We start from the raw sequence: 26291 nt of genomic DNA, 5'->3' as shown, positions 1-26291 counted from the left end.
GGCGTTAGCAAATCATAATCTCTTGGACCAATAGCATGAGTTTTCCGCATTCAACTTATACGACCGACATTATAAAATACCAAAAATTATATGGTAAAATCAAGTCCTGACCTATCCGCGGGAGAACTTATCCACAAGTATATACAGTATTTCCAGATAATTGAATTGACCACAGGTCAATGTCCTGGGTATGACAAATTGCATCTGGAAAAAATAGGGGTTGGTGGCAGGATTGGCACTCCAGCCAACGTAAAAAAAACTTCACACAGGACTCATTTATACTCTCCGCGGGAGTAGCTCTTCTGCAGCTGCCCATAGAAAGCCTGCTTGCATTATGATTGCTGAATGCCCTAGGGAGCCAATTCTCCAGAAAAGTCAAAACCATTGTCGAGGCAGTGGGGTCAGGCCTGTTGGGGATTGCTGTGGTGCTGAGGTGCTACCCGCTGCACGGCAGTACTTGGGTCCCAATTTGATGCAGCTCATCAGTGAAGTTATGTGGAATGTCTTGTCTTTCCGGCATGATGATCATCTTGTAAAGAACTGAGATTACACAGGTGGTGAATCAGCTGAGGGTAGGGAAGGCTGCAGGGATCTGTGGTATCCGGGGTGAATGTCTCCATGATGGTGGTACGGCTGTCCTCCTGGCATTGCAAGCACTCTTTGTTTCCATTTGAGAGATGGGTGTCATCCCAACTGACTGGAAAATGGGACTTGTCATTCCTATCTGGAAAGGGAATGTTGATCGCCTGGATTGCAATAACTACAGGGGGATAACACTGCTTTCAATGCTTGGTAAGGTCCTTTCTAGGGTCATCGTCAATAGGATCCGTGATCACTTGCTCACCTACCAGCAACCGGAGTAAAAGTCTACCATCGACTGCATCCTACAACTGAGGGTCTCAGGGAGCACAAGCGCGAATATCAGAAGAATTTCTTTGCAGCCTTTGTCATCTTCCATAAAGCGTTCGACTCATTTGATCAAGCTGCCATGTGGGACATCTTGAGACTTTGCGGGATCCCCTCAAAGTGCTGGATATCATGGCTGGCCTGTTCACTGGAACTGTGAGTACTGTGCAGAGTGGAGGCAGAACCTCTGTTTTTCCCAGTAGTTTCTGGGGTTCATCAGGGGTGTATTCTTGCTCCTACTCTGTTCAATGCTTGCACGGACTGGGTGTTGGGCAGTGTTGTGGGATCCAGTGGCTGTGGGGCACCTGTTGATGAAAAGATATTTACTGATCTTGACTTTGCTGACGATGCTGTGATCTTCGCAGAGTTAATGGAGTCTCTGATCAGGGTTCTTGACAGACTGCAGCAGAAAGGTGGTCATTTCTAGGGAGGGTGGGACTGGACCATGTGTCTGCCTGGGGGGTTGCCAACCAGGATCCTGAACTGTTTCGTCATGTGTTGGGTGCGGCAATGTGCTGTACCAGTACATGCTCCGCAACCTGACCTGACCTGACAATAGAGTGGGATGCACTTGAGCCAAGTTTCAAGTATCAGAAGCAAAAGGCTTGCGATACGTTTGTCAATATGATACTTCCAAAATTGAAAAGTTTGTAAAATCCTGTTTTCGCTTTGTTATTCTGCTGTATATTGTGTTTTTTGATTAGGGAAAAAAATAAACGTACATGATTTTTGCATTAGGCTGCCATATAACAAAATGTGAAAAAATGAAGTGGTTTGAATACTTTCTGAAGACAGTATTTATAGTCCATTTACCTTAAGATGTATCACTAAACTAATGGAAGATATTATTAAAGGGAATACAGGGAAAAATGTACCAGGAAGAATTGTATTAGTGAAAACTTAAAAACGGGCTTTAGATGGGATGATTGTGCTTTACTAATATGCTTGGGGAAACTTTTTTCAACAGATAAATTCGAGAAAAAACACACCAATTGACAAGATAGTCATTAAAGAACTACATGAATTCATAACGTAGTGAGTAGAAGGGTCCAAAATTGTCTCAAATAGATTATACAGCTGAGATACAGATAACCTATTAGATCCATTATGTTAAGAGTGAATTCTCATGAGAATTGGTGGCTGCTTTTACCAATGAACTTAAATAAAAATTTAACAGCCAACCTTGTTAAACCAGCGGATGATCCTAAAGTGGAATGGAATGATAAAAACTGATGTAAATTGACCTGGACAGAACATTACAAATGATCTTTTACACTTAGAATATTAAAATATTAGACATAAATTCACAGTAGACTGAAGTCTATTTATTGTCAACAACCATTAAATTAAGAATTCTAACTCGATGTTGGATTACTTACAAGATGTGCCACAAGTCAATGAAGATAGCACTTAAAGAATATAAAACACATATAAACTCACATTTGGGCAGTACTGGTCTTTGCATCTCACAAAGGACACATCAATGACACAAGTCCAAAGAACTATTACTAAATTAATTTAAGAAGTGTGAGCAATTCTCATTAAGACTGAAAGATTTATTATTTTTTTTATTTGGTAAACTGAGATTGATTGAATAAATAAGTTTAGGTAGAGATACTTTCTCTGGTATAGACTATGGGGAAAAGTACAAATTCACATTTGAAAACGTGTCCCTCCTGAAAAATACACAGCACAAACAGAAGCATATTAAAGGTAAATTACACAAAATGTAACTAATATTTCATCACAGGAAGACTGATAGATAACATGGAGTAAACTACCTACTACCAGCACTCTTGAAAGTATTACAAGTGAAAGTTGAGCAGAAGCTGATGAGCATAAGAGATATTCCTGTATTTTTATAGGATAACAGAATAGCAAGCAATTAATTCCAAAAAGATTTGTTTCTTTTCAACAGAGACTGGTTGAAAAGGTCAGGTCAGGTAAAGAAAGGAAACAGGATGGAGAAAAATAAATAAGACAACAGAAATTAGGAAGACGGTTTACATTTCACCATGACAAAGGCAGTAAGCAAAAAGCCAAAGTAAAAGTGAAAGAGATAAGGCAAAAAATATATATATCCCAAAGATAACGGCAGCCTTACATTTTTAGTATACAACAGAAAATCTGTGGAGTAACCTGAAAAGCGAGCTCCAGCAAGAAACAAACATTACACACTCACCCTGGAATGTCTGTTTGGAGATTCCTTCCTGAGCAGTTCTTGTCTGTTGCTTCTTTTTGGGACACAGCCCCCTGACACAACCATCCTTGACTGTGTTGGTACATGCCACATTGGTTCTACGGGACATATATATATTTATATATAAAAAAAAAGGTCAATACTTCAAAGGCATAACGTTTACCTTGTTGCATTCCATGTTCTTATACTTTACATAACCTATGGAGAGAAATGTGTGGTGTCAGAGGTCTGAGTGTTTGCATGTTATGTGATGGTCAAGCATCCAGATAAGAACTTCACCGTACTCTGTGCATGTGGAAATACAGTTGTGCTTGAAAATTTGTGAACCCTTTAGAATTTTCTATATTTCTACATAAATATGACCTAAAACATCATCAGTTTTTCACTCAAGTCCTAAAAGTAGATAAACAGAAACCAGTTAAACAAATGAGACAAAAATATTGTACTTGGTCATTTATTTATTAAGGAAAATGATCGAATATTACATATTTGTGAGTGGCAAAAGTATGTGAACCTTTGCTTTCAGTATCTGGTGTGATCCCCCTTTGCAGCAATAACTGCAACTAAACATTTCCGGTAACTGTTGATCAGTTCTGCACACTGGCTTGGAGGAATTTTAGCCCATTCCTCCATATAGAACAGTTTCAACTCTGGGATGTTGGTGGGTTTCCTCACATTAACTGCTTGCTTCAGGTCCTAGCACAACATTTTGATTGGATTAAGGTCAGGACTTTGACTTGGCCATTCCAAAACATTAACTTTATTCTTCTTTAACCATTCTTTGGTAGAACGACTTGTGTGCTTAGGGTCGTTGTCTTGCTGCATGACACACCTTCTCTTGAGATTCAGTTCATGGGCAGATGTTCTGACATTTTCCTTTAGAATTCTTGGATATAATTCAGAATTCATTGTTCCATCAATGAAGGCAAGCCGTCCTGGCCCAGATGCAGCAAAACAGGCCCAAACCATTATACTACCACCACCATGTTTCACAGATGGGATAAGGTTCTTATGCTGGAATGCAGTGTTTTCCATTCTCCAAACATAACGCTTTTCATTTAAACCAAAAAGTTCTATTTTGGTCTCGTCCATCCACAAAACATTCTTCCAATAGCCTTCTGGTTTGTCGACGTTTTAACAAACTGCAGACGAGCAGCAATGTTTTTTTTTGGAGAGCAGTGGCTTTCTCCTTGCAACCCTGCCATGCACACCATTGTTGTTCAGTGTTCTGATGGTGGACTCATGAACATGAACATTAGCCAATGTGAGAGAGGCCTTCAGTTGCTTAGAAGTTACCCTGGGGTCCTTTGTGACCTTGCCAACTATTACATGCCTTGCTCTTGGAGTGATCTTTGTTGGTCGACCACTCCTGGGGAGGGTAACAATGGTCTTGAATTTCCTCCATTTGTACACAATCTGTCTGACTGTGAATTGGTGGAGTCCAAACTCTTTAGAGATGGTTTCGTAACCTTTTCCAGCCTGATGAGCATCAACAACTCTTTTTCTGAGGTCCTCAGAAATCTTTGTTCGTGCCATGATACACTTCCACAAACATGTGTTGTGAAGAGCAGACTTTGATAGATCCCTGTTCTTTAAATAACACAGGGTGCCCACTCGCACTTGATTGTCATCCCATTGATTGAAATCACCTGACTCGAATTTCACCTTCAAACTAACTGCTAATCCTAGATGTTCACATACTTTTGCCACTCACAAATACATAATATTCGATCATTTTCCTCAATAACTAAATGACCAAAGTATAATATTTTTGTCTCATTTGTTTAACTGGTTTCTGTTTATCTACTTTTAGGACTTGAGTGAAAATCTGATGATGTTTTAGGTCATATTTATGCATAAATATAGAAAATTCTAAAGGATTCACAAACTTTCAAGCACAACTGTAAATCTCAGCAGACTATACTATATTAAAAAAGAGCCACTGGCGTGTTGTTACTAAGTTAACAATATTGACAACACCCTGAGTTACATACATTTTAAAATGATTTTTAATCATCTTTATAAAATTACTAAATACACTACAAAAGGGGGTGGCATGGTGGCGCAGTGGTAGCGCTGCTGCCTCGCAGTAAGGAGACCTGGGTTCACTTCCCGGGTCTTCCCTACGTGGAGTTTGCATGTTCTCCCTGTGTCTGCGTGGGTTTCCTCCGGGTGTTCCAGTTTCCTCCCACAGTTCAAAGACATGCAGGTTAGGTGCACTGGCGATCTTAAATTGTTCCTAATGTGTGCTTGGTGTGTGGTTGTGTGTGCCCTACGGTGGGCTGGCACCCTGCCCGGGGATTTATTCCTATCTTGTGCCCTGTGCTGGCTGGGATTGGCTCCAGCAGACCCCCATGACCCTGTGCTAGGATATAGCGGGTTGGAAGATGACTGAATGACTGACAATACAAAAGTTTTATGATTTTGAACTGGCTGAAGAATGTAGAAATTTGGAGAAACCTGAAATTACTGTTTATTGAATTGTGTATTTAATCACTTAATTATGCTAAAACACACTTCATTAGTGCAACTGAGCTTAAAATGCTGCCGATTTGTTTTTGACTTCTTTGCCATGAAACAGGTATGCTTTCTCTTCAGGCACTCACTGTCATACTTTTGTGCCAAGTGAGTTCACATTTTCTTAGAAGATGTCAGGATAAAGTGCTTCTACACTTGAGATGACTTTGGTTAAGTATGTCACTTCACTGAACCTACTTCAATCCTGATGTTGTTTCAGATGTGTTTTCCTTTTGTTAATGAAGTGACACAGGTGTGAATGTGTCATATTAACCAATTAAGCAATGATAAACTTTCTTGCCACCAACATTTTTATTACTAATGTACCTGATGACATCATTTAGTAGATGTAGCTCGAATTGTACTTTATAGTGTGTATTGATAAAATTGACCATGCCAGTCAGATGCACATGGTGCCTGAACTGGGTTATATAAGAAAATACTGAATTTACTAACACACACCTGCAGGCACCCAGTGTCAGCAAATGTTATGTGCTCAATGACTGTTACAACTACTGTCGCTGTAAATTTTATTTTGTCATATTTCAACTGATTGAAATTGACCATTTAACACTAGAATCCCTGAAGCCTACGAAAAAAACTCGCAGTCCCGGCCCACCTTAAATTCCTTTGCACCTCTCTATCAGCGTCTTTTGTTTTGTAAATGTGTCAATCAACACAAGCGGCAAGCAGCCTGCTATCCCATCCCCCAATGCTGCAGAAAGAGCAAAAAGTTCTCCCACCTCAAGTTTTGTTTATCTGGGAGTGAGGTGCCCTGGAGTTGTATAGGGTAAATAATATATTGTCATTTGGAACACATACATTTCTGGTCTGTTCCGTGTCTACAATGATCTATGTAAATTTAAAAAGACAGGGAATTTGAGAAAAGAAAGAAATGTTGAACATATAACTAAAAAAGAAATTTTTTTCATATTTACATGAAGTGTGTGATGTGTGAAGACTGATGTCCAAATATCAAACAAACACTTTAACAAAAAGTACACGTTAAACAAAACAGGTAAGCTTTTATCCAAGAATATAACCGAAGAAAAAGAAATTGGGTTAGGGTATGATGGTGACATGACCGGTTGGGTGGTGCAACGGTAAGAATGGCTGACTCATAATGAAGAGTGCGTGGGATCGAATCTGGATGCTCTACAGAATTGACATTTTGAGTAGTGAGCTGCTCTTATTGTTACTATTATACAATAAAAACATACATTTGAGTCTGTAACAACTGGTGTAAATTTATGGTACTTGTAAAGGTTAGGTTTTTTTTTTTTAAATTCAGTTTTATTCTCTCAGTCACGTTCACGCTCGCCCCGATCTGACACCGCTGTTTTCAAATAAAGACATGCTATAACAGAGGTGAACTCAGATGAAGGTTCTACATTTAAGAAAGCGAACAGAAGCCCTCCCTGCAAGAAACGTCCACTCACATATAAGAACAACGCAGCTGCACCAGGTGTAAAGGTGAAAGATGGCACTATTTGAGTGCAGCAAGAGGTCTGGCTTCATCCTGCCAGTCAATCTGTCCCACACCTACAGAGCTTGCCAAGGTATTGTGCCAAGCTCCGTTTGTGAATATGTTTTGTGATGGTCTTTATATAAAAAACATGTATATGTTACTTTGAAAATATCTTCATCTCAGTGGTGTTTTACAATTGAAGCTAACGGGGCTCCACCAGAAAATAAAAGCCTAAAAACTCACTGATGAAGCGACAAGTTCTGTTATATGATAACATGACTTAATGTTCCTTACGCATGTTTGTGACAATAAAAGAAACTTGGAAATAATAATTTTATCACATATTCCTGGTAATATTTTTCTTCTGGTAATGGTATGTTTTCTGTTCGCTTGTGTGAGTTCTCATATAAATAAGTAAATAACAAGTGTTCTTTTAAAATGGCTGAATCTCAAAATATTTGTGCACTTTCTTGTCTTTTGTTTTTTTGTTCAAAAATGATGTGTACTGTATAAGCTATATTATAATGTGCGAGTAATCACAAGGCGGGGTTCAATATGTTCTTGGATATATTCGGTATGCTTTTAAGCTTTGATTTTTCCAGTGGTGCACCATGCCCTGTTAGCTAGCAGTGCCATCTCTGGCTGTGAGTGCAGTTTACATACTTGACTCACAGTACAGCTCTGAACACAATAATGAAGAGGAAAATAAGAAAGGAATAAGATGAGGTATGTAGATACCTTACCTTATCTAGGGTAGCAAAATCCTGCATGTCCTGGCTGCTTTCTGCATCAGGAGCCAACCTTAGCCTGGGTATTTCTATATTTTAATATTTCCACACTGCAGTTTAAAGCTCTTATTGAACTATTCTATTAAACTATTCTAACTCCAAAGTCCAGCATGAGACTGCTGCTGAAACTCGTTTAATAATGTTGTTGGTTTTCAACAACTTTGGATTTTCAGAATGATGCATAAAGAAGAAGTGCTACAAATTTCATAAAACTATATATTTTGGCGCGTGTGATTTATAACATACTATTTACAGTATATGCACACACACATTTAAGTTTTATCTGAAGATTCTATCATATAATATCATCATAGAGAAACAACACTCATTGCGTTCCATTTAATATAGTGATTAAACATCTAAATGCTTTGTTAATAGTTCACTAGAGATCACATCTTGCCTAAAGATGGGGCCTCGAAAGCTTGCATATTGTAATCTTTTTAGTTAGCCGATAAAAGGTTTGCTTGACTTCTTATTAATAGTCCACTACAATTTTAAAATCATGACAGCCTAATTTTGCAAAGTAGCTGGAATGTAAAATAAACATAAACATCTACAGGGAAATTAATTTGGTTTATAAAAATATTCTGATTTGTTTTTAGTAGTATATATATGATGATCCATATTTTTTATTTTAACAATCCAGCACTCAAGTTTTACCTGTGATTCTGGGATGTTATATTGGGACATTTTTTAAATTACTATACTATTCAGATAATAAGGAAATGGGATTTCAGCCTGAAATTACATGTCAAGAACACCATACTGTGCTGATGCCAGTCTGACCAAATTTAGCCAAGTGCTGTGATTTGAACACAGCAACACCACAAGTTTACAGTGAAACCAGTTACTGTATTTGTAAAGCCCACAACAAACCATGCAGTCACTCTTTGGACATCAACTGAGGAAACGCACCTGATTTAACTCGCTCCATTGTGCTCTCTTGGCTGGTAAAACCGGATGAGGACTCCCCACTGGACATTGTATCCTGGCTCAGATGCTGTTCATACCCTAGAATGGCCCTTTGCTGTGAGTTATACCTGAGAAGAAAACACATCAGTAAAAATTTGATATGCAATTACTGAGTGAAACAGAAAAGAATGAAATAAATCAGAGGAAAACTGAATGACTTAGGTCAACCTTTGAAATGAACAGGTACTGCAAACCAGAAGATTTATGTGTGCTTTTATTTACACTGACATTGACCATGACTCAAAATTTCTTGAATCTGATTTTTTTTTTTTACATTTGATTAACAATGACACACTCCTGCAATATCTATTATATTATGGCCAGATTCTGAAAAAAGTCAACAAATGCTTTCGTTTTTCTTCGACTATATTACATAATGCAATCCTATCAGGACTACTGAGAAAAGGTACAGTACCCTCCATAATGTTTGTGTCTTTTCTGCATGGTGTGACTGAAATGTATGCAAATCCCCTTAAATGAAAGTCTGCAATGTGCACTTTAATCGCAATGTCCGGATTGCTCGATTTGTAATTTTAAACTGTGGAGCAGTGGGTTAAATCAAGGAAATATGTGTCTTTGTCCCACACATTATGTATGTATTATGTATTATTTACAGCTTGTTCAAAATGAAGCATGCGGAAACTTAACCAAAAAAAGACAGAAAATTTCAACACATTTGTCAAGTATTGGCATTGTTAGATTGACTCCTTGTGATTTTAGGATTAATTTTAAAATTCTCCTAAGGTTCTTGAACTCTCATGCACCTTGATTTGTTCTGGCATTCCTGCTTTCAAACACAAACTTTAATTTTCCAGTGAAGCACAAAAGAACTGGTGAGATTGCCTTGTTTTTTATGTATTTAGACTCTGGAATATTTTGCTAACACAGATATGTTAATCTTTTCGTAATTTACTTGTTGTACCAATGTTATATAAGAGGTATAATGCAAAATCATACAATTTCAGCTTTGTATCTGTTAACACTGTTTTTAAGAGGACAACTATTAGACAGTACTAATTATTTACATGTGATTATTTTTCAATTACAAGTCACGTGTTTTGCATTATTTTATTGTGTCTGTTATTCTATGGTGCTGCTGCGTGCCACTGTCACCTAGCCAAAGTCCTCCACAGCTGCCTTCAATGTGGGAAAGGATGAAGGACAATACTACAATACCTGCAAGCATCAAAACATCAAGGACTTTTTATTATATATTTATTTTAATAAAAAAAAATTCAATATTTTTAAGTAGTATAGAATGCCCAGGAGGGGCTACCAATGTCTTGTTCTTGAGACCTCTTGAAGTTTTTATTCTCCAGCTTCCAGACCAGCAAGATCTTGTTTTTATCTCATTCTATCAAGTGGAACACTGCAAGTCTATAATGGTTATAATAAAAAAACTAAAATTACTTAAATTCAACTGAAATTTATGTTCATACTAGCAAAATACCCGTGCTTCGCAGCGGAGAAGTAGTGTGTTAAAGAGGTTATGAAAAAAAAAAAAGGAAACATTTTAAAGATAACGTAACATGATCGTCAATGTAATTGTGTTGTCATTGTTATGAGTGTTGCTGTCTTTTATATATATAATATACACACACAGACACACATAAACATATATATACATATATATATACATATCTACATATACACATATCTACATATACATACGTATATACACATCCACAAAAACATATATATACATATACAAATTTTACATATCTACCATATATATATATATATATATATATATATATATATATATATATATATATATATATATATATATATATATATATATAGACATACATACATTCACATATATATATATATATATATATACTGTATATAAACATATGTACTTATTGGCTCCTGTATTTAGGATATGGCAGGTTGGATAATGGACGGATGGACATCTGTATGCATAGCCGTATTTGCCCGTTTTCGTTTTTTTCCTTTGTTCAGTAATATTTCCGTAAACCCGGAGCTTGTCAGTTCAAATCCTGGTACTGACACCACTGTGTGACCCTGAGGAAGTCACTTCACCTGCCTGTGCTGCAAAAAACAAAAGTAATGTAACAAATTGTACCTCAGATGTTGTAAGTTGGTGGAATAAAGGAATAAATAAAATAGATAAATATGTATTATACACATAGGAACTATTCATTTATTTTCAGTTAAGTCATCTGCAGCAAACTTTTATAAATGAGGGTTTCTGATTTTTAGATAGTGCAAACTGTTTGTTCTTCATTGACGTTTTCTCTTGGAGAGCTTTTTTCATTTCATTGAAAATGAAAGCAGCAGCTGCCAAAATATGTAGCTTTCTTATTCATTTTTCAACATTGTGTAAAATAAATGTATAAAGTAACATAAAAGGTTTAAATACTGGTTATCCTTTTACACTAAAATATTACTAAAGAGATACAAAAAAAGTAAAATGGATATGTTCTTTTTCTTTAAGGAGATTAAATATTACTGAAGAAATAAAAAAAAAAATTAAACAGCCAAATGGGGCTATGCATACGAACTTAAAAGGTTTAAATAAAACAGAAATATATATTTTATTTTTACTTGCTTAACTTGTGGAGGGTGTATCCTGTAGCAAAGCCCTAACTTTTTTCGTGAAAGCCCGTTTCAGTAAATAAGTGTTAAACACAGGTGTAAAGATATCGACAATAAGCTACGCAAACCCAGGAAGACATGGAATCGTTTAAATCAAGTATCATTACATCTTCCTTTCTTAAAGAGAAGTAAGGCAGTACTTATAAGCTTACATATTTATATATAGACATACATATATATATACATATATATCTGAAGCCGTGCAAGCACACTCTTGAGAATGCAACGCATAGTTGTACAGAAGAAAAGCAATCTTGCCTCAAATGAATGGCAACCTTTTGTAGGTCTATGAACTTAATTTAAACTTTTAGGTTTACACGGTGCTTTCTTTCCGAAGTACCTGCACTCATGAATATGTCTGTATGTGTCAGTCGGTCAAATCCACGCGCTTCGCACCGGCGAAGTACCGCTTTTAAATTTTTATTAAGAAGAAAATAAAACGTTTTTAAATTGAGGGAAAATATACTAATAACAGTTTGTTAAGGATCTGTTTTTTTGTGAAGCTGCCTTTACTCGAGTGATCACTTCGACCTGACTTGGTGGCCAAGTATAAGCGTTACCTCGTAGGTAACCACCCATACAATCAGATTGTGAATCAGACTACGAATGCCGTGAATGTAATTACACACTCACTGCACTTGCTTACGGTAATCGAAACTCGGACGTCAGCGCTAGAGGGGCTTAGCAGCGGTGAAGTATTGCTTTTAAATTTTAATTAAGAACAAAAGAAAAACCTCAGAGCTTCGATTCCCGAAAGGGAAAGCTTATGGTTGGACAGCAAGTGACGTAACATCAGCCACGGTGCCTTCAGTTGTGAGAAGCAGATCATAGAATGATTGAAAATAGTTTTGCATTTACCTTTTTAGTAAAAGGCGAGCTTTTAAGCCTGAGAAATCACCCCGTAAATGCACACGTTTTAATTGCACATGTGTTAATATGTATGGTTACACAGTATTAAAAGACAGTGAAGAACGTGATTTACCTTTGTTCCCGCGTTTGATAAAAGGCGAGCTTTTAAGCCTGAGAAATCACCCCGTAAATGCACACGTTTAATTGCACGTGTTAATATGTATGCTTACACAGTATTAAAAGACACTCAAAAATTAACGTCATTTACCATCAGCCACGGTGCCTTCAGTTGTGAGAAGCAGATCATAGAATGATTGAAAATAGTTTTGCATTTACCTTTTTAGTAAAAGGCGAGCTTTTAAGCCTGAGAAATCACCCCGTAAATGCACACGTTTAATTGCACATGTGTAAATATGTATGGTTACACAGTATTAAAAGACAGTGAACAACGTCAGTTACCTTTGTTCCCGCGTTTGATAAAAGGCGAGCTTTTAAGCCTGAGAAATCACCCCGTAAATGCACACGTTTAATTGCACGTGTTAATATGTATGCTTACACAGTATTAAAAGACAGTCAAAAATTAACGTCATTTACCTTCTTTCCCGCGTTTGACTCGTGCTGTAAATCTCTTCCTTGTTTTTAGTTCACGTGATTACGTAGGAGGCGTGATGACGCGATACGTGACTCCGCCTCCTCCATTAGAGTATATGGACAAAAAATATGTTCCAGTTATGACCATTACGCATAGAATTTCGAAATGAAACCTGCCTAACTTTTGTAAGTAAGCTGTAAGGAATGAGCCTGCCAAATTTCAGCCTTCCACCTACACGGGAAGTTCGAGAATTAGTGATGAGTCAGTCAGTCAGTCAGTGAGTCAGTCAGTCAGTCAGTCAGTGAGGGCTTTGCCTTTTATTAATATGTATAGATCTATTAGGGATTCTTTTATTTTTACATTTTATTTGTTTTTGCAAGTGGAACATGTCTTTTACTATTTGTAATGCACTTTGTGCTACACATTTATATGAAAATGCGCCACACAAGTAAATGCTTTGTTTTTAAGGAATGATTAATTGGTTCTGTATTACTAAAAGCTGACTGATATGGATCATTAGGAAAGACATGAGGGAATCATGAGGTCACAATTACGAAGAGTGCAAGGCCTGTTCTGTAACTAAAAAGGATTGGATACATAATATGTACACAGTTCATAAATAAACATATAAGAGTGTTTACATGTATACATGCACTTTATATATACATACGCATATGTAGACACATAGTGCAATAAAAAAGGACTTTTGCTTATTCATAATTTTATCTTCAATAAATTAAATGATCATTTAAAAAATGTAACGTGTTTACTCAGATTGTTCTTTGTATTATACTAAATTTGTTTGGAGAGAAGAAACAAACTAACATATATATTAGTCACACACACAAACATGGGAGACACCTTCCCACACACACACACACACACACACACATATTTTATATATATATATATATATATATATATATTGCTGCATTTATTTAATGCACTACCCTCCCAAGTCTTACATGACCTGCTTCAACAGTGACTATTTTTTTATAGACATTGCATGTAAGTGCATAGTTCACATATAGCAAATGGCTCTTTTTTCTGAGGCGAGCAGTTATTTGTCACAGAAGAAATTTCTTCATATTTTTTCTGAAAACTTTGGACTTAATCTGTGCATACTATATTATACTATAACAATTTAGCAAATGACAACAGATTATGCAAAAACAATGGTAAACAGGTAGAAATTTTTAAACTGTATAAGAGAATGACTGTTTCAGCATTATTTAGAGCTTTTGTATTTATAGTGTATAATTTGTAGCTATTTATATCATTTATAAATTTAGATATTTACTGAATCTTGTTAGATAAATAAATTCGATTGATAGTTTAGACAGACAGACAGATACAGACTAGAATGACTAAAAAGGAAGAAAATTAAAACAAAAGAAAAACTTCTGATTTGGAAAATCTTAAAACTTTGAAATAGCATTAAATGACAAGGTTTTATCACTCACTCATTGTGTGGTCTTTGGCAAGTCACTGACTGCTGAATTCACCAATTGGTTATGCTGGTTGGTATGTGACATAAAATAAATGTACCAACTAATAAAGTAAATATGAAGAGTGCTATACAGTATTTGTGCAGCAACATTTAGTTATAAAATTCTTTCTTGTTAAATGGATAAAACTATATAAACTTTTTTTGGGATTTTGTTAGAAATTATTATTTTGCCATTTATCTCAAGTAAACGGTCACTGAAATCAATGTGTTTAACAATGTTGTTCTTTACGTTACCCATTTGTTCTATTTTATACCACATTTAACCTGGCATAGAGGTACAAGAATGGAAACCATTCATCAATAAGTTTAAAGCCTGAAACAGACTACAAAGAATTCCATTTGACTGCAATCTCATCTTATCTTTTTATGTGCTTTTCCTGGCAAAGGTCACGGTGGAAGCAGCCCAAGCAGGTCAGCCCAGATTTCCTTGACCCCTGCTATAGCTTCCAGTGCTTCATGGAGAATTCCCAGGCGTTTCCAAGCTAGCCGAGTGATATAATCCCTCCAACGCGTCCTGGATCTGCCGCAGGGTCTCCATCAGTAGCTCTAAGGGGAGCAGCCTGGAGGAATTCTTATGACATGTCCAAACCACTTCAAGTAGCACTTCTTGATTAGGAGGTGCTGTGATTCTATTCTATCCTCAGTCTATTTTGAACAAATCTAAATTGTATTATGTAATATCATCTACTGTTGAATTCTTCTCTGTACTTGTAAGATTTCTATTGCACTATTATATTGAGGATTACTTGTGTTCTGTGTATTGCACTGACCCCCTTTTTTGATACCCATTGCATGCCCAACCTACCTGGAAAGGGGTCTCTCTTTGAACTGCCTTTCCCAATCTTTCTTCCATTTTTTTCCCTACAAAATGTTTTTTTCTTTAGGAGTTTTTCCTTGTCTTCTTAGAGAGTCAAGGATGGGGGGCTGTCAAAAGGCAGGGCCTGTTAAAGCCCACTGTGGAACTTCTTGTGTAATTTTGGACAATACAAAAATAAATTGTATTGTATTCTGAGGATCTCCCAAATTACTGTGCTTCTCACCTTACCATTGAGAGTTAGCCCAGCCACTTTGTGAAGAAACCTCACTTCTGCCACTTGTATGCATGATCTTAATCTTTCCGTCATTATTCACATTGAATGACCCTAGGTGAGGGCAGGATATAGATCAACTGGTAAAACAAGAGCTTTGTCTTTGACTCAGCTCCAGCTTCACCACCATGAGCCGGTAGCAATCAGAACAGCTGCTGCCACCAATCTGTTTGTTGATCACACATTTCCCTTTTTCTGACACTTGTGAATAAAATCCTGAGATACTTGAATTTTTCCACTATGAGCAATTGTCCCCACAACACCTGCAAAGAGCAATCCACTCTTTTATGAGAAAGAATCATGACCTAAGACATGGAGGTGCTGATCCTCATCCCAGCACTTCACATTCAGCAGTGAATCACTTGTGTGTGTGTCAAAGGTTGGTAAATAAGGACAATATAATTTGCATAAAGCAATGATGCTGCCCCTAACCTCTCCAACTGGACATCCTTGCATCCTCGGCTAGGGCTTGACATCCTGTCCATGAAAACCACAAAAAGGACTGGTGTTGAGATGCAGCCTTGCCGGAATCCTACACCCAGAGTGAACGAATCTGAGTTGATGCCAAGAATTCAGACACAGCTCTCACTACATTCATATAGGGAATGAACAGCACTTTTCACATGTGCAGAGTGAAGTTGTGCACATTTATGGAAGCGGCTGGTAAAAGCTGCAGTCTTAAAGTGGTCTGAGCATCTCATGGTAGCAACCCCTGAACCCTCCAGTGGCCACCAAAAGTGAGGGAAGATGTCAGACTGAAGAAGGTGGCCTTCATGGGAATGCTCTCTGTTGGATCTCCTGTCTCAGTTCAGAGGCACCCATAGGCTAAGAGGACTACTGATAAAGTGGTTGTGGAAGTAAAAGCTTTAGCATGGGAGGAGTTTGGAGAGGCTGTGGAGAAAGACTATTGGGTGGCCTGGACATTGTTCTGGCAAACTGTTCAACATATCCAGAGGGGAGAGTGTGGACCTTGTCCAGACTGTGTTAATTAGGGATGGAGAGGTGCTGACCTCTTCTGGGGAAATTGTCGAGTAGTGGAAGGAACAATTTGAAGAACTTTTCAACCTGACAGACATGCCTTCCTACCAGGGGGGCATCATTGTACATGTCCTTGTGGTATAGCGGGTCCACAGCTCCCGTCATAGGCCAGTTTTAAATAAATAATCGCCGCACTCACAGCTTAGTGAGGGAGCCTGGTTGTGTGGCTGAAGCAGGTCCTGGGGAATTTGTGATGTGGGCATTTCTCACCTAAATGCACAGGTGAGAAGCGGTCCGCATCCATAATTGTTCCCAGGAGCTGCTGATTTCCACATCTGCCACGTCCTCTTTATAAACAGAAGCATGAGGTGGTTAGAGGAAAAAAAAAAGAAGGAAAAAGAAATGGCGGTTGCATGGAAGAAGGAGGCAAGAAGCAGTGAGGAGAGAGAGCCGGTGTGAGCGAGAGGGAAGGAGAGCAAGCGAGAGAGAGCAGGCTCGATCTGAGAGAAGGCAGACAGCTGGGAGGTGAGCCCCCGAGAACAGTGTTTGGCTGACACTCGATTGGACTGAAGGAAGCGGTTGCTCCAGCTGAGCGATCAAGGAGCTGGAGTGACCGGTGACGATGACGACTGGCCGCTGAAAGGCAGCGATTTTGGGCTGGTTTAGCCCCAGCGTGAGCGCCCTGGTCGCTGGGGAAATAACCCAAGTCTAAATCCGGTTTGGAGCCTGACGTAGCCAGGGATTGGAGGGCTACCGGACCAGAGTGAAAGGCAGCTGCTCCTGCAGGTAGGCGACTGTCCTGTTGAGAAGCCTAATGGGAGAAGCAGGGGAGCCGCCAAGTAGAAAAAGTAGTAAGAAGACACCAGGCTTTATTTTAAAAGGAGACTGCTTCATGTCATAGTTTTAACCTCGTTGTTTTTTAAAGAGTTTTTTCTATTGGTTTTTAAACCTTCACTTGCTTTACTGGATTATTTATTAATTGAAGATATTTTGAAAGCACTGAACTTTAATTATTTGGACACTTTGTTTTTGTTTGTTGTTTTTTAATAAAAGCACTTGACACCTTTTTACACCATCCTCTTGCTCCATTTATTATGCCTCACTGCCAAGCTCATCTGTAACATTACCGACGATGAAGGGTTCAAGGGCTCCCAGAAGCTGAAAGGGAGTGTGGAGCGAACCCGCATCGTCACAGTCCTGCAAGGAGAACCTATCACTGATGCCGAAGTCACTCCTGTGGTCTGAGGACTCTGTGATGGTGAGGCTGCTGTGGTGGATGACATATGACCTAAGATGTTGAAAACGCTGGACATTGTGAGAATAGAGTGGCATTGAAGGTGGGTAAAGCACTTTTGGAATGGCAGACTGGTGTGGTGGTCCTTATATTTAGAAAGGGGATCCGAGGATGGGTTCTATCTACAGAGGAATCACACTGCTCAGCCTCCAATGTAAAGCATATATGCCAGGGTGTTGGAGGAAAGAATCCACCCGATAGTTGAGCCAAAGGAAGAACGATGTGGATTCTGTCCTGGCCGTGGAGTAATAAACAAGCTTTTCTCCCTGACACAGCTGCAGGAAGATGCATGGAAGTGTGACAACTCAAGTCTACATTTGTTTTGTTGACCTGGAAACACAATATGACCATATCCCATAGCATGAGCTGCGGAAGGTGCTACAGGAATATGCAGTAACAAGATGACTCTTGCAAAATACACACTAAAATCAACCTCCATGTATGTGTATGTTTTTAAAATGTGGCACAATACCTTATTGAGCACAAGGCACTGAATCAGAGTGTGAGAACTCTAAGGTAACAACCCACCTGATGGTGACCCATCAAAGCATCATTAAACCGAGATGATAAAAATAAAGATCCCATCCAAAAAGCTATACTTCTCTTGTGGGAATAATAAAGTCTCTCAGGCCAGAGTCTAAGCTGATTGCCATGTTAATTGAAACATGTTCTTTAGTAAATGATCACAAAAGGCTTTGAAAACCAAGTAATCAGATGGCTGCCTGGTTTTAATATTGATATGATAGAGAGTAGATATAGCTTCAAATAAACTTCAATTTAGAAACCATACCTATCTTGGGAGTGCTTGTAGCGTGGCAGTGGTCCTATGGCACCTGTTCCAGGACTTGAAAAGCTTCCTGAGGAGTTCCTGTAAGGCTGAATTCTGTCAACAACACGAGGAGCAGCATTGTTGTAGGGGGTCTCTGGAAAACTAACAGGTCTAGAAAGAAATATAAGGGTGCCAAATTAACTTTACTATTTAGATTAAAATTCATATCAAGAGTCACTAACAGACATAGCAGATTAAATTATACTAACTACTCCTTAAATCTACTGATGTACTTTATAAAAGGTTTTCTAAAGCTTATTCCAATTACAGGATTAACAGATTTTAGTCCTTCAGGTCTTTCAAACACATTTTAAGATGAAATAACATTTTTATAGTGATGATGCAGCACTGCACATTTTGGGTTGCATGACATTTGCAGCAAAAAGAAACATTAGCTTGTAAGAGTATAACTAGGTATCTGGTAGATTTTTAAGAAACTGCTATGCTCCCAACCTATCTGACCTCGCCAACTCATGTAGAATTCTGCTACCCAAATAGTGTGTTCTGTCACTCTGCCTTACAGTTTCCACAAGCTTTCAATTACTGTTAGGATCCAGCTGAAAAAAATCTTCTATCAACCTGAAAGTCTTCACAGAGCTCTGCTCCTCACTACCCCAACTCTCTGGTGTCTCTGTACATCTCTCTATCCCCCAGTTTTGATTCAACAAGCCTGTTAAATGTCCTTTACTCAACAGGCCAAAAATTGTGTGGATTCAAAACGTATTCAGACCCCTTCACTTTCTGCACACTTTACTACATTGTAGATTAAATTTTAAATGGATATATTTGCCATGTTTCCCATCAATCTACACTCAATAACCCATAATGGCAAATTGAATACATGTTTTCAGAAAGTTTTGCAGATTTATTAAAAACCAAAACCTGAAATCTCTCATTCATACAAGTATTCAGACCCTAAATTTGGTACTTCGTAGAAACCCCTTTGGCAGCAATTAAACCTTTTGATCTTCTTGGTAAGATCTCTACTAGAATTGTACATCTGGATTTGGGCAGATTATCCAATTTTTCCTTAGTTAGACTGGATGGGAAACGCTTGTAAACTGCCATTTCAGGTCTCAGATGTCCCATGGGGTTTAAGTGGATGAGCCATTCAAGCACAGTCAAGAGACTTATCCTGAAGCCACACCAGTGTAGTCTTGGCTGCTTCTGGACACTGTCGTACTGAAAGGTGAACTGTCGCCCCAATCCGAGGTTGTGTACACTCCGGAGCATGTTTTGTTCAAATATCTCTCTGTATTTGGCTGTATTCATTGTACTCTCAATTCTCTCTCATCTCCCTATGCATACAGCTGAGAAGCACCTCCTAAAATGGTGCTTCCACCACCATGCTTCACTGCTGAGGTGGTAGGTGATGAATAATGTAAGATCTTTGCCAGACATAGTGCTTGGAGTTCCAACCAAAGAATTAAATTTTTGACTCATCAGACCAGGGAATCTCTCTCTCATGTTCTCAGAGTCCTTTTAATGCAAATTCCAAGAGGGCCATCATATGCCTTTTACTCAAGAGTGGCTTCTGCCTGTTTGACAGAGTGCTGCTGAGATGATTGTCCTTCTGACAGGTTCTCCAATTTCAGTACAGAACTTCTGAAGTTCTGTTAGAGCAACTATTGGGTTCTTGGTCATCTCTGTGACCAAGGCCTTTCTTGGCCAGTTACTCAGTTTGGCCAGCAGCCAATGTCATGAGAGTCCTGGTGGTTCCAAACTTTTTCCATTTTGCAATTATTGAAGCCACTGAGCTCTTGGGAATACTAATGGTTTTATCACCAGGCCCTGATCTTTGCCTCACCACAGTTTGGTCATGGAGGTCTACAGAGAGTTATTGGACTTCATGGCTTGGTTAATGTCCTGACATGCCTTGTTAATTACAGGACCTTCTATACATAGGTGCATGTATGCCTTTCTAAACAAACTGTCACAAGTGGACTCCAATCAAATTCTACACACGTCAAGAATTACAGCAAGCGGGAGACACCTAACCACAGGAGTGCCACAGCAAAGAGGAATTTCAGTTTTTCATTTTTAATAAATGTAAAAACCTTTCTCGAGTCATGTTTTCACTTTTTCATTATGGTTTATTGAGTGTATGCTGATGTAAAAAATGCTAAATATATTCATTTAAAATTAAACATACAGTACATAAAATTGTGGAGAAAATGAAGGGTATGAATACTGTATGTTGTTTTTCAGTTGTTGCCCCCAAGCTCTACAATAAGCTTCCCAGGACCACTCCAACTGCTCACAGTCTAAAGGTAAGATCCTTCTTGAAGATGTACCTCATAAAACTTTGTGGGATTGCTTATTCTTTCAAATTCCCAGTATTCCTTCTGTATATCTACATCTGTATTCACCCTCCTTTCTGCCAATCAGTTGCTGCTCTGTTAGACTGCCAGTTTTCATTAAGCCTTGTAGTAACTGTAGTACTGATATTTATGTGCGCAGTTTAAGGTTTGTTCTTAATTTTGCAATTTCTTGCCAATTACTCAGGTACACTGTACTAGCTGTGATACCTGATTCGGCCAGGAAGACAATAGACAGTAGGCCTTGATTAAACTGGAGTTGGTCAATCAACTGCATCAGAAGTACTATGTAACTAACTTGAGCACTTTTATGTATACAATTTTTTTTTTTTTTTTAGTCAGGGGATAATATTATTAGTTCTCTGGAGCACTATACTTTGGAATATGCTAGTTACAATTGAGCACTAGTAAAACATTTCTGCCACAGATCAATTTGTGCTTTTCCTAGTGACTTGGCTTTTGCTGATGGATGTTGGAAAATTTCGCATGAAAGAGCATTCTTTAGATTTCAGATAGTCAATTAGAATGAGAATTCTGGGTATAAATATAATCTCACCCTGTAGCAGGTATCTTCAGTCAGATTTGAATGGAACACTTTGATCTGTAATCTTGTACCATTACAAAGTTTTGAATGGTTTAGATTAGGAGCAATACACACTGAATTTCGGTTTCCTTTAAATTATTAAATACAGCATTAATGTTTACAGGCTGCACATTTATGTGGCCCATGTAATCAACTGAATATTTAAAGCAATTTGCAAATAAAAACAGGTGAAAAGAAATAATATTGTGAATTATCTATAGTACTAGGGTGTTGTACCGTGTTAGCCATTATGAATGTAGAGAAAAGCCAAGCAAAATGACACCTTTTATTGGCTAACTAGAAAGATTACAATATGCAAGCTTTCGAGGCAACTCAGGCCCCTTCTTCAGGCAAGATGTAATCTTGTAATCATGATTACATCTTGCCTGAAGAAGGGGCCTGAGTTGCCTCGAAAGCTTGCATATTGTAATCTTTCTAGTTAGCCAATAAAAGGTGTCATTTTGCTTGGCTTTTCTCTACGTGAATTATCTACAATGTCCACATTTTCAATGTTCTATCTAAGGTGGACCTTTTTACTGAGCTGTACAAGCATTTAAACTGGCCACGGCATGGCATCGCTCCTGGCTTTTGTTATACATAGGGCCTGTAGTGGGCTGGTACGCTGTACTGGCAGCTCCCTGCTTCCTCATTATTGCACATATATTACCACAAAGCCGCTCCCCCAGCACCCCCCTTATTTAAAATTTATGTATATAAAGATGCTCGACAACCTAATCTGGTTTGAATTTGTATGTATTTTATACCACACAGTAAAAAGAAGCAGAGTACAGAGTACTTCATTCCCCAAGGAGGCCATCTGCTAACCATGTCTTTTTTGAGTTTCACCTTACTTTTCTTCACCCATTTCACATCTCAGTTTTCATGCAGCTCACCACCTGATCTTTTTCTTTCCTGTGCAGGTAAGCTGCACTTCTACATACTGAGCCAGTTTAATTTCTCTGTGTGAATGCAGCCTCAACCTTTCTTGAGGCACACTTCTACTTGTGGAGTTCATTTGCATGAACTACATGCCCCATTTCTGAGCATGATAACTTTTCACAGCTGAGCAAAAAAAAATGTGCTGCCTACAAATATGACTTGCTGATTTATTATACTTACACTGTATATAAACATGTTTTTCACCTTTGACTTGGTTAATGAATAATATTAATTTTAACTGAAAGTTGCATATTTTAACATATTTTAAGGTAGGATCTACTGTATTAAATAATTCAAAGTATTTAAGACACTTGTTAATAATTGTATTGATTTTTGACTGAATCAGTTATGTATCTTTTAATAATAAAACATTGTGTCTGTATGTAATAATGGTGACAGTTTTGGCATTTTCAGGGCATGGTGTGTAATTTGCATGGTTAAGCAATTTGAGCTGTACTGAGTGAAAGAACACGAGAGACAGACTGGGAGGCAGGCAGAAAGTGAACAGAGCATTGCTCAAATTTTAAAATTACACACCATGAACACTGCTAAATGTTGAAAAGGCACATTTTATCAGCTTGTTCTCTCCTTGTACAATGATATAATCTGGAACCATATGAGTAAACAGTTCAACTTTTTAACATAAAAAGTGGAAAACATTGGCCATTTATAATGAGATAATCCAGCATTATCAGTGAATTTGTTTCACTCTCACTTAACATTAAGTACTTTCTATTTAAATAACTAATAAAAAAATAAACCAACATGCTTGATGAAAATAGTAACAGCACATTCCACATAATGTGCATGTTGATTTGGGATGAGCAATATTTTAATAGCTCTCCTAAAAAGGAGATGAGGAATGAATAGGCTAACTCCGTGTCCTCTACCAAACCCCCTGGCGACATGATACAAGTGTGAGGCTGACAAATGAATGCTGATAAATGCATAGAGGACAAATATGCACAAATATTGGTATACAGTAATCCCTCGCTATATCGCGCTTCCACTTTCGCCGCTTCACTCTATCGCGGATTTTATATGTAAGCATATTTAAATATATATCGCGGATTTTTTGCTGGTTCACGGATTTCTGCGGACAATGGGTCTTTTAATTTCTGGTACATGCTTCCTCAGTTGGTTTGCCCAGTTGATTTCATACAAGGGACGCTATTGGCAGATGGCCGAGAAGCTACCCAACCAAAGTGCGTATTATGTATTAAATAAAACTCCTCAAATATATTGTGAGCACGGGGGCTGTTCGGTGCGAGAGGGTGCCTAGAGCAGGGGTGGGCAGATTCAGTCCTGGAGGGCCGCAGGTTTTTGCTCCAACCCAATTACTTAATAAGAAACCCTTATTGCTCAAGTAACACTTCAGCGTCACTTTAGTTGTCTCGCTCGTTAAGATTTTGAACCCTTATTGCTTATTTTAGTCTTAAACAGCTGTATTCTTGGTTTTTATTTGCTTCTAATTAGCAATACCATGCAAATGACAAAAGACACCAGCATTTCTCCATTTAACTTGTTTTCATTTACATCTGTGTGTATTTATCACGCACTATTTGGTTTAATTAAATACTTGGAAGGAAAGTGAAGAGAAAAAAGTGAAGCACTGAGAATTACTCATCTGTTTTAGACTTCAAATCATTTGGATGATATCCTTAGAAAGGAAAATAAATCTAGGATATGAGAATGACCTGACATGGCAGAGTTAAAAGCACTAACAAGCCATGCAATTAAATAATTGACAAGGATTGTTTTTTTAATTAAGCAACTGGGTTGGAACAAAAACCTGCAACCACTGCGGCCCTCCAGGACTGAATCTGCCCACCCCTGGCCTACAGGATACGGCCGCTCCTCAAAAAACACTGAAAGATTACCTTCACATTGCTCTCTTCCTTGCTGGGCTTACATATGGCTGCTTTGTCAAGCGATATGCTTCCCACACTGTGCTTCGCATACTTAAAAGATCAAACAGCACGTATTGATTTTTGATTGTTTGCTTTTCTCTCTCTCTCTTGCTCTGACATTCTCTGCTCCTGACGGAGGGGGGTGTGAGCAGGGGGGCTGTTCGCACCCCTAGACGATACAGACGCTCGTCTAAAAATGCTGAAAGATTACCTTCACGTTGCTCCCTTCTGTGCAGCTGCTTTGTCAAGCAACATGCTTCCCGCACGGTGCTTCGCATACTTAAAAGCTCGAAGGGCACGTATTGATTTTTGATTGTTTGTTTTTCTCTGTCTCTCTCACTCTCTCTGACATTCTCTGCTCCTGACGGAGGGGGTGTGAGCAGAGGGGCTGTTCGCACACTGGCCTAGAGGATACGAACGCTCCTCTAAAAAATGCTGAAAGACTACCTTTACATTGTACATCCTTGCAGCTGCTTTGTTTGGCGGTGCTTTGCATACTTAAAAGCCAAACAGCCCTATTGATTTTTGTTTGCTTTTTTTTCTCTCTCTCTCTGACACTCTCTGCTCCTGACGCGCACTCCTTTGAAGAGGAAGATATGTTTGCATTCTTTTAATTGTGAGACGGAACTGTCATCTCTGTCTTGTCATGGAGCACAGTTTAAACTTTTGACAAAGAGACAAATGTTTGTTTGCAGTGTTTGAATAAAGTTCCTGTCTCTCTACAACCTCCTGTGTTTCTGTGCAAATCTGTGACCCAAGCATGACAATATAAAAATAACCATATAAACATATGGTTTCTACTTCACAGATTTTCACCTTTCGCGGGGGGGTCTGGAACGCAACCCCCGTGATAGAGGAGGGATTACTGTACCCTCCACATGAATAATTTCTTCATTACATCTACTCTATATACAGTATATAAAATCCTAAGCTTAAAAGTGCAATGATTTTGAGCAAAGATTTTATGTGACGTTTTTATGTCACTTTTTTGTCACGCTTTAAATCGGGCTTATTTTAAAACCTACTTATATATGTTTGGTATTATTCTTTTCAGAATATATTGAACTTTAATGTGTTAGATTTTCAGATTCTTATTCCGTTTTTAAATTATAAACTACAAAATATCAAGAACTCACATCCCACAAGACGAGACTTAACCAAGAGTGCGAAGAGATTTAACCACGCTGGGGGCCAGAAATAAAACACAAGCAGTAGGACAGCTGCTGTATGTACAGGGTTTTAAATGTTCAAAGCACAGTGCGAGATGCAGATCACACAGCACAGCAGCAGCAGCAAGCCAGCAGCTGATCGAGCAAAGAGGAGGTTAAAAAAAAACTATTTGTTTCCATCGCAGTACCATTTAAGAGAGGGTTTCGGGGGAGCAACCACATCTCCTTGGGGTGTATTCAGCCCCCCACTTCACAACATGAGCGGCAGACTGGCAGCAACTGGGGGTTGGGCACTGAAGGCACCGGGGGGCTTGCCCCCCTTGTATACACATATACTTATATTACATATACAAACACCTTGTCAGTTTTTAGTGGTTAACACAAAAATGACATACTGAACAAGTCCACAAACCCTTTACCATCTGCAAAATCATACGGACGAGTGCAAGTTCAATACAATTCACAATTTGCTTGATGCTAGCAGGGAGCACATTGACTACTAAACAGATTTTAAAAATGTATAACATTTAACATTATACAAGTTACATTAAAATAGAATAAGGGATTGCATTTTCCAAAAGTTCTCTGATCTGAAATCTCATTAGGCAGTGAGAAATTCTAAAGTTACTTGTCAATCCCTAACAGTAAAGGTCACAGCACTCTAAGATAATAAAAAATAATAGTGAATTAAACAGTATCTGATGAATAGATAAGACATTTGGAATTACCAGACATTGACAATTATACCTTTTAAACATG

At 38.3% G+C, this 26291-nt stretch overlaps 1 protein-coding gene across 3 annotated transcripts in view; it reads right to left on the bottom strand.

Moving 5' to 3' along the window:
- The window catches only part of sipa1l3 (signal-induced proliferation-associated 1 like 3), a 292225-nt gene that overhangs the window by 35751 nt on the left and 230183 nt on the right, over window positions 1-26291 (bottom strand). For 2 of the 3 annotated variants that reach the window (XM_051933955.1, XM_028796163.2), the window contains exons 12-14: window positions 18575-18724; window positions 8795-8919; window positions 3089-3204 (exon numbers count right to left, since the gene is read on the bottom strand). In XM_051933955.1, the coding sequence (XP_051789915.1) occupies window positions 3089-3204; window positions 8795-8919; window positions 18575-18724 (391 nt within the window). The remainder of the gene's footprint in view (window positions 1-3088; window positions 3205-8794; window positions 8920-18574; window positions 18725-26291) is intronic. The other variant, XM_051933960.1, reaches the window with a different exon arrangement.

This window comes from Erpetoichthys calabaricus, chromosome 1 (assembly GCF_900747795.2).
Source record: "Erpetoichthys calabaricus chromosome 1, fErpCal1.3, whole genome shotgun sequence".
Taxonomy (NCBI): Eukaryota; Metazoa; Chordata; class Cladistia; order Polypteriformes; family Polypteridae; genus Erpetoichthys; species Erpetoichthys calabaricus.
Note: the sequence above shows the minus strand (reverse complement) of the source record. Positions and strands in the feature narration are given on the sequence as shown.